The sequence below is a fragment of the Panthera leo genome, chromosome B3 (genome assembly GCF_018350215.1).
Source record: "Panthera leo isolate Ple1 chromosome B3, P.leo_Ple1_pat1.1, whole genome shotgun sequence".
NCBI classification, from domain to species: Eukaryota; Metazoa; Chordata; class Mammalia; order Carnivora; family Felidae; genus Panthera; species Panthera leo.
The window spans coordinates 53,054,296-53,067,145 of record NC_056684.1 but is presented as its reverse complement, the minus strand read 5'-3'; the positions used below and the strand labels follow the sequence as shown (position 1 = coordinate 53,067,145).

The following is a 12,850-nucleotide window of genomic DNA, read 5'->3' as shown; positions in this document are numbered from 1 at the left end:
GGTATTTGAAAACATATCAGTGAACTTTTCTCACTGGGCTACATTAAAATCATTGGGATATATGCACTTTAAATGGGTTCATAATTTTATAACATCACGCATTGATCATTTGGAAGATATTGGTTGAGTTAAACAGATCTTCCAAATCTTAACACATTTAATTATACATGATCAAAAAATAACATTCATTAATATCACCACCAATCTTATCAGAACAGTTCTTGCATATTGGGAAATTAACAAACTCCTGGTACAGAAACACAGTTTTCAAAATTCTAATTTTCAGGTGAAAGCTTGAATTTTATCAGTGGCAAAAAATTCCGTTATTTTCTTTGAACTTACAGACTTGCTGTTCATTTGCAAGAAAACCATTGTTTGTCAGTACGTGAGGAAAAGTGGCTGTTCAGCTTTCAAGTCAAATAAGTGCGCAAGTGCTTTTCCTTGAGAAACTGTGGCTGTGCATCAGAACTGTTTTATGTGCACTTCTAATTTTGTCACACACAATACACACACACACACACACACACACACACATTTTAGAGAGAGAGAGAGAGGATGCAAGTGAGTGAGGGGCAGAGAGGGAAGGAGAGAGAGAATTGGGACTCATCCGAGGCTCCTGTTTTTACCCGAAGCGGGGCTGGAGCTCACGAGAAGTGGAGCATGAGCTCACCCAAATGTCACATACAATATTTAAAAGAAATGTACTGAAAGGTTGAGCTTTAATAAAATTAAGAACTCTTACTGCTTCATTAAAGATAGTCTGAGGTAAACTGGCTGCCCCTCGTCCCCCATTGTGAGCATGCGGTGGTGAAGAGGACAATTTGGAGCCTCTGCCTTGATTTGCACCAAGGCGCCAGCAGTTTTGCCCAGTACTATTTTTATACTATTAGTGCAAATATCAGCACAGTTGTTCCAGGATAAACTATGAGATTTTAAAAATGAGTCAATGCTCTATTTTAGCACCACTTCTGTTTGCTGCTAAGCATTCATATAAAAGATCTTCAAGTGTTAGTTGGTGCTGACACTGGATATATACACGCAAAGCAGTAAGTCTAGCTACATCTATAATTCTATCATTTTTGCCCATCTGAAAGGCACTGCCGTCTGCAGATGAGATGTTACCTCAGTCTTGATGTCTGCAGCTCAAGTTCTAATTTGGTGAGCTACTGCATTTTTGGAAAGTAGCTTGGCCATGATTTCTTTGACTGATTTTTCACCTAGCAGGCATTTCCTCAGTAATGTACAGTCTTTCTTAGTTTCTCAGTTACTACATGCACCTTTTCAGCCAATGCAATACGATAATTTAACCTGTAAGATGCGTCAGGAGGTTTTTCATTTCTGGTTTGAAAAGTGGTAACAAAAACTCCTGGGCTTTTAAAGAGCCTACCATGTTTGAAATATTCAATTTTGCCTTTTCTTTTCTTATTTACAGTTTCACCCAGATTCTTCCCTTTACCTGAGTCAGAGAATGCTTTGATATTGATGTCAGTATCATCTTTTTCAGCATCTTTAGATGTGGGAAGGTTGAAAAAGCAAGTCTTCTAATCTCCCTTTTGTAAGCCAATGAGAGAACCTAAAGTAAAAAAAGGGTATAAACAAAATTTTAATTTAGAATATTAAATTTTCAAAGAATAAGTTTTAAATAAAATTTAAACATTTAGAGTATTTTTCAATAAATTAAAAACTATTGCAAAAAAAGTCTCCAAAATGAACTTTTTTTTTTTTTTTTTTTTTTTTTTTTTTTTTTTTTGAGATAGAGAGCAGGGAGGAGGGGCAGAGGGAGAGAATCTTAATTAGGCGCCCCACTCAGAGCAGAGCCTGACATGGGGTTTCAACCCACTACCCTGGGATCATGACCTGAGCCAAAAATCAAGAGTCTGGTGCTCAACCAACTGAGCCACCTAGGTTCCCTGACAAAATAAACTTTTTTTGTGTGTTTCCACATAGGTACAAGGACAATTTAGGGTTTTCAAAAAGCCATTTATAGGACGATTGATGAGGTTACAGAAATTAAGTATAAAGGACGATAGCTTGTAAGAACACACTGGATGCTCTAAGGACAAACTGAGTTAATCTCTGAAAACGCACATATTTATACCCTACACCTTAGAAGATTCTAGAAAACAGAGGAGTACTCAAGCACACATTTCACCAGTCAACAGAGCTTTTAAGTCAACTATCCTCTTAAAAACTTCTCTGTATACTCCCTAGAGGATGAGAGCTAAAACATAAAACAACTTTTAAATAATATTGGGCATATAGTTTGACTTCGTGGATCTCTTGTAAGGGGGTCAGAGACCCTCAGAAGACACCAGAGCACATTTTGAGAACCACCGTACTAGATTGTGCTCTAGGTAGAAACTGGGGTAACGTCAATAGCTAAAATACCCGCTCCATGCGGAGATATTTATGTAGTAAGAACCGTGATGAGTTGTCAAATGAAAATGAACGGAAGGTTGTGACAGGGTAGGGCAGGAACACTCATCCTTGTCTGTCCGGCCAGGGGAGGCCACTCCAGGAGAGAGACCTTCCAGCTGGGACTGCGGAGTCGGACTCGGTCGGAGGCGGGGGTGGCCGCCTGACCACTTGCCCTCCCTGGCTGTCTCCCCACATCCGCGGTGAAGAGGGGTGAAAGGGAAGCGGCAGTGACCGCGAGACCCCGGCGGAAGCAATGCGCAGGACAGTGGCCCGTCATTCGACACCACCAGCACTGTCAGGGCCGGGGCCCGCGCCGTCCCGCCGCTCGGGCTGCGGTGCAGGGAGATGGGCCTACTGCCCGCGGTCCCGCAGAGGGGGAGCGCAGGCCGAATGGGGGAAAGGAATGTGCACCTCCCGACGCGGTCTCGCCCGGCGGGGAGGCAGCTAAAGGGAAAAGGGAGACCTTGCAGGATGAAGCTTGAGGGGGACCAGCCCCAGCGGCTACCTCAAGAGGACCCAGGGGTGAGACCCCGGGGTTGCCATCGAAACCGGACCATCCGGTCCTTCAATTCCTCCCCTGGACGTCACCCTCCTCGCGCAAGTTGGGAGAGCCGCTTCTCCCAGCGGACTGTCGCGCCCTCTGGCGGCCTCAGTCGGGAACGACACTGTACTTGTCCATTCTGGACGCGAATAAAGATTTCTTTTTCAAACAAACAGGAAGTGTCTACGGAGGCCGGGCCGGAGGCTGGGCAGGGGCCGGGCATGAAGCCGGGCGGCAACCAGATCGCGGCTGGTGGCGGCGATGAGCGACATAGTGGAGAAGACGCTGACGGCGCTGCCGGGACTCTTCTTGCAGAACCAGTCGGTTGGCGGGCCAGCGGGAGTCAAGGCGTCCTTCTCCTCGCGGCTGGGCAACCTCGTCCGCGGCATCACCGCGCTAACCTCCAAGCACGTACGTACTTGCCGGGCCGGGAGGTCGGGGGAGCTGGGGGAGGCCCCGGCACTGGGAGGCCCTAGTCGGGCGGGAGCCCTCAGGGCTGGCCCTCCGGCCGGGCTTATGGACTGCTGTGTCAGTCCGTCCCTGCGTCTGTCTAGAAGCGTGGTTTTCCTTCCGGGACTGACAGCGGGGAGGCCGAGTTTCCACAGTGGATCCTCACACTGAGTCATTATTACCTGGAGCAGATCTCTTTAATCTTTGAGACTCCATGTGTTTCCCGAACGTTGAAGTGGAAAAGTACCGATACGTATTTCATAGGTTGTTTCGAGAATTAAATGAGACATCAAGCGAGTGAAAATACCAAGTACGATGGAAGTGTCAACATTATTTACCTTCTACAAAGTTTCTTTACAGGTTCTTTCCTCCAGTTATTTCAACTGCTGGACGTCACACTCCGGAACAGCCCCTGCCATCTGAACCGGTCGTTGAATATTTTTGGGGAGCTTGAGGTTCTTAGATTAGACCTACGGGGTGGGCAGAGAAAAAGCATAATTCTCTCTCAGTGTCAAATTTATTGTCTCGGCCTCAGTTGGGCTTTGAAAATGAGCAGTTATAATAGAAGGTATTAAGTTTCCACAGACTTTTGGTAGTCAAACGGATTGTGTTAGATACGGATTGCAAGTTTCAAGGAATTTATATATTTAAAAAAGATTGTGTATTATGCCGTAATTTGTTCAAAAGATATTTGTGGGAGAGGTTACATGTTAGACATTGAGGAAAAAGAGTGAAACAGATTTTCTTTTCCCCAAGGAATTGATCATTCATTTGGGGCTTAAGATAAATAGAAATAAGGGGTGCCTGGGTGGCTCAGTTGGTTAAGCATCAGACAGCCTGGAGCCTGCTTGGGATTCTCTCTCTCCCTCTCTCTCTGCCCCTCCCTCACTCTTGCGCACGCTTGTGTGCTTGCACGTGCGTGCTCTATCTCTCTCAAAATAAATTTAAAAAATTAAAAAAAAAGACAAGTATAAGCAATACACAATGACGTATAAGTGTTGGGGGAGAGGAAATGACGAAGACAGAAAGATTTTCTTCAAAGCGCTCTGAGGATTTAAAACATTCTGTTTAAACCGAACTAGATGATACTCTACTGGATGCTGTATTTCTGCTTCACATTCAGAAATCATTATTTATGGACTTATTGTTTTAACATGTTGTGTTTTACTAATTTCTGTGAGATTCTGAGTGAAATCTAAAAAAATATTTTTGGTCTTTTAAAAAATATTTTATTTTTTAAAGTTTTTATTTATTTTGAAAGAGAGAGAGCACATGAGTGGGAGAGGGGAGAGAGAGAGAGAGGGAGAAAGAGAATCCCAAACAGGCTCTGTGCTTTGCACGGAGCCTGACGTGGGGCTCGATTTCATGAACTAACTGAGATCATGACCTGAGGCAAAATCAAGAGTTGGACGCTTAACCAGCTGAGCCACCCAAGCACCCCTATTTTTGGTCTTAAATTGCAGTTTGAAACTGTTCATAAGCACTAAGGGCAAACTGAGTTAATCTCAAGCTTGAGTTAATCTCTTAATGTGGCAGTACTTCACTAGTACTGGGGCTGATACTCAAGTGTGCTAAGGAGATGAAATACAGTGCAGACAGTAGAAATGATCACATTGGTGCATTTATTGTGTGTGTGTGAGAGAGAGATGGGAAGTGAGGGAAAGGATGTGAGGAATAAGGAGAAAAGAATAGGGAAGGATATTTTAGGGGAAAAAAACCGATTTCTGTTTCTGCATTCTTGCCCTATTTCTCGATTCTATGAAGACTGACTTTTATTTACTAAGATTATTTATTTATTTATTTATTTATTTATTTATTTTAAACATATATTTTTTTCTTATTTTAGACAGAGAGTGAGTGAGCAGGGGAAGGGGGTGGAGGGAGAGAGAGAGAATCTTAAGCAGGCTCCAAGCTCAGCATGGAGCCTGACATGGGGCTTGATCCCATGACCCTGAGACCATGACCTGAGCTGCAATCAAGAGTTGGACACTCAACTGACTGAGTCACCCAGGTGCCCCAAGATTTTTAATTTTTAAGTTATCTCTACACTCAGCGTGGGGCTCGAACTCAGAACTCCAAGATCAAGAGTCGCATGCTCCACTGACTGAGCCACCCAGGCACCCCAAGACTTTTTACTTTTAAAGGGAAGGCGTGAGAACCTTATCCTGGGCCAGTACATGAACATTTTCTTTTATTCTTTCTCTCTAACTTTAGTTCAAACCAAACCAAACCAAACTTTTTTTGCTAAACTGTCCTTAAGGAGACAGTAATTAAGTGAAGGAAAGAGAGATGGTGGATTATTCTTTCTAGGAATGATTCCAAGGTTTGGAGAAATGCCTGTAGGCAAATTTTAAGCACATGTAATTGTACTTTAACATAATGTTTATTTTTTATTGCAAGTATTATAAATTATATTTTTCCTTTAAAAAATATTGTTACAGTTTAAAAAGCCAGTTATTCATGCATTTAAATACTTTCACTTTTTCAGGAGGAAGAGAAACTAATCCAGCAGGAACTGAGTAATCTGAAAGCAACTGTTTCTGCTCCTACTACAACACTGGTAAGTTTGCATAGTCGGTACCAGCACATTTTATATTTGAAACCTGGTCCACTGTGGACCCTATCGTGGCATCTCATTGGTAAGTTGCTAAAATGTAATTTATCATAGTCACAATCGGTTATGGGATGGTAGCAAGTCAGACATTAGCTTGAACTTTTTATTATTGACTGTCTGCACCTGAGTAAGACTTGCTTGACGGATGCCAGTTCAATGCCAACATGATGGTAATTACATAAATGTGGCAATACTCATGGACCCCAGTACTGATCTTAATGTGTTAATGTTGTACACTGAGAAAAGGTTACCATATATCATTTAAAGTAATATTTTCAGTCCTTAGTTGGTATATTATAGATCTCTTATTTTACTATTATACATCTTGGAATATAGGTGAACAAAGTAGAAAAATGGCTTTCTTGCTATGAAACAGTATATTGCATGACAGCTAAATCAGATTCCAGTCTTTTTTAAAACTTCAGTTCCATATGCTTTGATTTTTCAAACAGCATTCATTCAGCAGCTAGTAATGAGTAGCCCCTATATTCAGGTCTCTGTCCCTACATAGATTAAGACCTAATAGGTTTTTTTTTGTTTTGTTTTGTTTTCTTTTAATTTTCATGCGGTTTCATATAATGAGATTTTTTCCAGGTAACATTATTCAGCAAATATTTAGTGAGTGCTTTCTGTGTGTAAGTCACTGTGGGAGTATCCTTCTCTTCTAATAAAAATATTGTGGTGATATTTTGCATGAACACATGATCACGTACATGAATAACACTTTAAAATCTAAGAGAATGTATGTATTTCCTTTTATGATCATGGTAATATGTGGACAAATGAAACTCAAAGCACATTAATCTGATGTATTTATGTGTGTAAATGTATATATGTGGGTGTATAGATCTTTATGTGTGTATATGTAAGAAGTCATTGTGATTTTTATTCATGATACTTGTTAGTAAACGTTAAGCAGGAACGGTTTCTCTCCTTTTACTTAGTTTGATTTCCATTTTCTGTAATTGGCACACCTGGTATGCACAAAAATAAGATAAATAGGTAGAAGTTAGGGAGCCAGACTTTTGAAGGAAGACTTTATAATAATTATGGTCGTCCAGCTCTGGGCATGTTTTGTAGTCTGTCTCTGAGATGCTCTGTGTAGAGAAATTGTGAAAAAAAAAAAAATTCTTTATTGAGGAATGGATTTTCTTCTCCAAAACTAAGAGAATAATAAGGTATGCAATACAATTTTAATTAAATAGAGCTCATGATGACCTTTGAAAGACTGTGAAATAAAATGTTACAAAACCAGGGATGATACTTATGGATTAGATGAACACTTCCGCTCCTAATTGATGTGGAAGCCTTTGAAAGGAACTTACAGTATCTTTTAAGCTTATTTTTTCAGTGTTTAGTAGTCTTAATACACTAATAAATTTGACTTTTATTACTTAAAAACAAGTGACCTGAATTAAATCTTATTCTCCAAGGATTTTCCCATGGTTTCTTTTAAAACTCTTCATTAAAAATAAAATAAAATAAAATAAAATAAAATAAAATAAAATAAAATAAAATAATAAAGCTCTTCATATTTAAATATATAAATACGATATTCATATATAAAATATGAATGAAATATTGAATATTAATGTCCTTACCTTAAAATATGTTACTGTTTTCTAAGTATTTTGTGATTTAATAACCTTGTAATATACCAACCCTAATAAGATAAATGGGTATTTACCTAATAAGATTTTTAGGTATTAAAATAGTCTGTGAGCTTATTTTGAAACACATTTTATTTCTATTTTTTATTTATGATTAAAATTTGCTATAAATATTGAGAATGCAAAAATTATTATATTATAAAACACATTTATAGAATCTCCTAAAACAGCTTTTTAGCTTGTGTTGTAAATATTGAAAGACCCAGTTAAAAAATTAAATAATTAGAAATGCTATACCATTAATGATACCATACCCTTCAGTTCCTAATTGAGAATTGTTTAGAAAGAATGCCTTTACGGGTGCCTGGGTGACTCAGTCGATTGAGCGGCTGACTTCAGCTCAGGTCATGATCTCATGGTCCATGGGTTCGAGCCCCACATCAGACTCTGCTGACAGCTGGGAATCTGGAGCCTGCTTCGGATTCTGTGTCTCCCTCTCTGTGCTTACCCTGCTTGCTCTCTCTCTCTCTCTCTCTCTCTCTCTCCCTCTCTCAAAAAGTAAACAAACATTAAAAAAAGAAGAAGAAAACAATGCCTATAAAACAAACTGTTGCATATTATGTACAGCAAAATAATTCTGAAAAAAGTTCAGGTGCAATTTGGTTTTCAAATATGAAAATTATTTTCTTTACAAATTATTACCAACTTATGGGAATTTTATGGATGTCTTCATTTGACAAAGTGTATTAAAATGATGTGCTCTGTTCTAGAAGCCAAGTCATATTACTATGGGTGAAATTTTGTCTGAGGACCAGGTGTCTCCCATTGTAACTAAATTTTTCACAGGTACACCTAGAATTAGAAATAGATACAGTTGATTTATTTTTTGATGTTGCCACTAACAAAATGTTGAAATAATTTTACTAAAATCAGTACTGTTGGTAAGCTAAGTTTTGGAGCAACTTCTATTTATAAAGTTTGACTTCAGGTTATTAATTTATTATATATGTGTATGTTATTTCTTCAGTGCTAGGATTAAAGGATTCCTCTGTGAAATGGTTGCAACATAATGAAAAAAACCCAAAACATTCTATTTGTTTATGCAGTTACTGGATATTTGCTTTTCAGAGAATGATGAAGGAGTGTATGGTGAGACTTATATATTGTGAAATGCTTGGATATGATGCTTCCTTTGGCTACATACATGCGATCAAGTTGGCACAACAAGGAAACCTTTTAGAAAAAAGAGTAGGTATGTATGTGTTTAAGATTTTAATACTAAATGTTCTTAAAGTACCAGCTACTATGTAAAATGAGTAATGGCAGGTATATAGTGTGTTTTTAGAACATTGCCTTGTAATTTCCAAAACTTTAAAAGGGAACACTTCAAAAACTTAAAGCCTATAAGTGAAATCAGTTTTACTGATTCTATCCTGTTTTTGTGATAGATGAGCATCTATACTTGTCAAAGTTCATTAAACTGTACACTTAAAATGGGCGAATTTTCTTCAGTGTAAATTATACCTCCACAAAGCTGATTTTAAAGTCTAACATCATCAGTTTAATGATCAGAAATGTTTCTTTATAGAATAAAAACTGAAATTGACTTGAATAATTTAAAATATCCTGTTCTCAGTTTCACAAATGTTAGCTGTGAGGATTAGAGGTATCTTTTAAAAATGTTTGTCTCCTTAATCAACCTTTAGGGCTCTTAGGAAATATCCTTTAAATCTTTTATTCATGTAGGTTCAGCTGTGTATCAAAATCCAAGAAGGAAGCACTTTAGAGTCATACAGGAGTATAACATGTTCTGTCTTCAAAGGAGTTGATGGTGTCACGTTGTCAAGGACCAGCATTCTTCACAAATATCTGTGCTGTCAGATAATGGGATAGGAAAGGGAGATAGTTTGCTAAAGATTCTGAGACTAGCTGTACCCATTATTCTACTTACTGAAACTCACTTCACTCTTCTAGATTTATTGTATTCTTCCCTCCAAGGGAATGTCCTCTGTTGTCTCTCCCTTCTCATATTCCAAATCAAGTTTTAACTCTTCTTTTATCACTCTGGTGGCTTTTACCATCATCTTTGGGTGGTATCTTTTCATATATTAATGTCTTAGCTCTTGAACTAATTCTGAGATCCCCAAGGACAGGGAAATTTTGAAAACAATAGTCAATATTAGGTGGTTGGTGCTGTAATTTTGTACGATTGTTGCTATATTGTGCTTCTTAGACTGGCATACCATTTTTTTCATTTTCAATTTAATTTTATTATTAAAAATATATAAAGTTCAAAAGTTAAGACCTTATAAAAAGGTATAATCAAACAAGTCTCACTTTTAATTTCTAGTCCCTCTTACCCAGTTTGCTCCTTACTGCCATAAGTAACCATTTTCATTAGTTTGTAATTAATCTTTCCATTGTTTCTTCTTGCAAAACAAGCAAATGCATGGGAACACACTCATCAACTCTCTCTTACACAAATGATAACATGCTGTATAGATTATTATACACCTTGTTTTGACATCTTCATACTCTTACACAGTTGCATAGTTTTCATTGGATGGATGGATAGGCCATCATTTTTTTCAATCAGGTCCCTATTGGTGGACATGTGGGTTATTATTTTTTTTTCTCTTGTAAATAATGTTGCAGTGAATAACCTTGTACCTGTGTTATTCATAGTTCCGGAGGCTTATTTTAATAGAGACCTCAGAGTCATTTTTATTGAGATTCATGATCTTAGGGAAATATTTTATTGCCAAGTAGAGGAACTTATTCCTGCAGGTATCAGACATTTTTCATGTGTGCTAGTGAGTATAAGTTTTTTTTAAGATATCGTTTAAACCTTCTGTATGTCTTCATTGTGTTATTATTGCCTTTTCAACTCTCCTGAGACTTCTAAGGTTAGCTTTGGTGCTTTCTCTGATGGAGATGCCTTCTTCTTTTTATTTACTTACTATTTTTTAATTTTTTTAATGTTTCTTTTTGAGAGAGAGAGAGAGAGAGAGAGAGAGAGAGAGAGATTGACAGAACGTGAGTGGGGGAGGGGCAGAGAGCGAGGGAGACATAGAATCCAAAGCAGACTCCAGACTCTGAGCTGTCAGCACAGAGCCTGATGCAGGACTCAAACCCACAGACCACGAGATCATGACCTGAGCCGAAGTCAGATGCTTTAGCTGATTGAGCCACCCAGGTGCCCCTATTATTATTTTTTTAAGGTTTGTTTGTTTGTTTGTTTATTTTATTTACTTTTAAATTTTATTTTATTTTTTAATTTACATCCAAGTTAGTTAGCATATAGTGCAACAATGGTTTCAGGAGTAGATTCTTTAATGCCCCTTACCCATTTAGCTCATCCCCCCTCCCACAACCCCACCAGTAACCCTCTGTTTGTTCTCCATAAGAGTCTCTTATGTTTTGTCCCCCTCCCTGTTTTTATATTATTTTTGCTTCCCTTCCCTTCTGTTCATCTGTTTTGTATCTTAAAGTCCTCATATGAGTGAAGTCATATGATATTTGTCTTTCTCTGACTAATTTCACTTAGCATAATACCCTCTAGTTCCATCCACGTAGTTGTGAAATGTTTACTTATTTTTGAGGGAAAGAGAAAGGGAGGGGCAGAGAGAGAGGGAGAGAATCCTAAGCAGGCTCCACGCTGTCAGTGCAGAGCCTGACTCTGAGCTTGGACTCACAAACCATGAGAACATGACCTGAGCCAGAATCAAATGTCGGATGCTTAACTGAGAGAACCACTCAGGTGCCCCCACCTTATTATTTTTATATGTTGTTGAATATATAAATTTCAGCACCCATTAAGTTAGGCATTATGTTGGGTGCTTTATCTTATGAGATAGGTGAAAACTGAAGCTCAGAAAGGTTAAGTCACTTGTCCAAGGTCATATAGCTAGTAGATAGTGGAGCCAGAATGTAAACCCCAAGTTTCTATGAATCAAAGCCTGTATTCTTACCCTATATGTCACTCTTTCATATCAAGCATGCTCCATAATCTAGTCATTATTCTTTGCTTTCTGGAACCTTTTCATTTTTTGAGTTCACTGAATATTTTTTTCCCTGTTTCCTGACTGTCACAATAGTTAGGATATTCTTTGTAACAGAGTTAAGGTTTCCTTGATATGGTCTTTGAAATTATTCATCTTCTTATACCTTGATATTGGTGACTTGGGTGTGGGTGATACCTTAGCTGATCACGAGTTTTCAGCAATCAGATAAGAAGTTTTTTCTTTAAATGCTTTCTAGGGTTTTCTCCTTTCTTGCCCCTGCTTAGTTGTTTTTTCTCTCTTGCCCTGCTCCTCTGACCTTTAGTGAAGATGTTGCTGTGGGTCATACCCTTTCTTCTTGGTTGTGAGAATAGGTAATTTCTTAACAGTTTCCCATGATTCCCAGTAGACACAGACATGATGGGGACAGTTAGCATTAGAATCCCTAATGAAAGAGCCGAAAGAATTGAGAAGAATGAAACACAGTGAGGATAGGTGTCAGGGAATAGGGCCTCAGGATAGACCATGGAGAGATAGGACAGCATAGGGATTAAAACATGAACTAACTCCTGGCTGGGTTTGAGTGCTGGCTTCACCATGTAATAGCTATAGACTGTGGTCATTTACCCTTTTTCGTCCTTATTATTCTTTTTGGGATAATTATACCTACTTCATACAGTTGTGAGGATTGAATGAGGTAAGGCTTGTAATATACTGATCCACAGTAACTGTCTAACAAATGTTCTCAATCTGAAGAGTGACAAGAAAATGACATGGAGTAGCTAGATTCCATATACATGGCATTTGCCATAGTATTAATGTATTTCTTCAACCCTAAGATGTACTTTTTTATGTTTTAATATTATTGAAATAAAAATGCTTATTTAAATCAAGTACACGTATTGTGGTAGATAGTGTTTCTTTCCTCAACAACTGTTATTCCTTCAATAGTGTATCTCCAAATGAGAAAATAGATATTGTGTATGGCTTAATATGTGATTTACACCATACAGGTTGGTATTAGGTAGCTCATTCAATAATAAGAAATAGCCAGTAACTCACTAGTAACTATAGTAACTATTTTTATATAGTTATCTTTGGCTGTAAGATAGAAAATGTAATGTTTTAATTGATTGTGTAGAGATATGCACAGAAGATAGAAGGCATATATTTCTAATGTCATTTATAAGACTTTAAGTTGGTGCATATAGCCTCT

The 12,850-nt window shown here is 38.2% G+C and overlaps 1 protein-coding gene across 5 annotated transcripts in view; it reads left to right on the top strand.

Moving 5' to 3' along the window:
- Positions 1-3,173: 3,173 nt before the first annotated feature.
- AP4E1 (adaptor related protein complex 4 subunit epsilon 1) overlaps positions 3,174-12,850 on the top strand; it is a 62,443-nt gene continuing 52,766 nt past the window's right edge. For 3 of the 5 annotated variants that reach the window (XM_042942038.1, XM_042942041.1, XM_042942037.1), the window contains exons 1-3: positions 3,174-3,370; positions 5,898-5,969; positions 8,762-8,885. In XM_042942038.1, coding sequence (XP_042797972.1) covers positions 3,221-3,370; positions 5,898-5,969; positions 8,762-8,885 — 346 coding nt within the window. In that variant the 5' untranslated portion in view covers positions 3,174-3,220. Of the gene's footprint in view, positions 3,371-3,405; positions 3,720-5,897; positions 5,970-8,761; positions 8,886-12,850 lie in introns of those variants that run through there. The other 2 variants (XM_042942039.1, XM_042942040.1) reach the window with 2 other exon arrangements.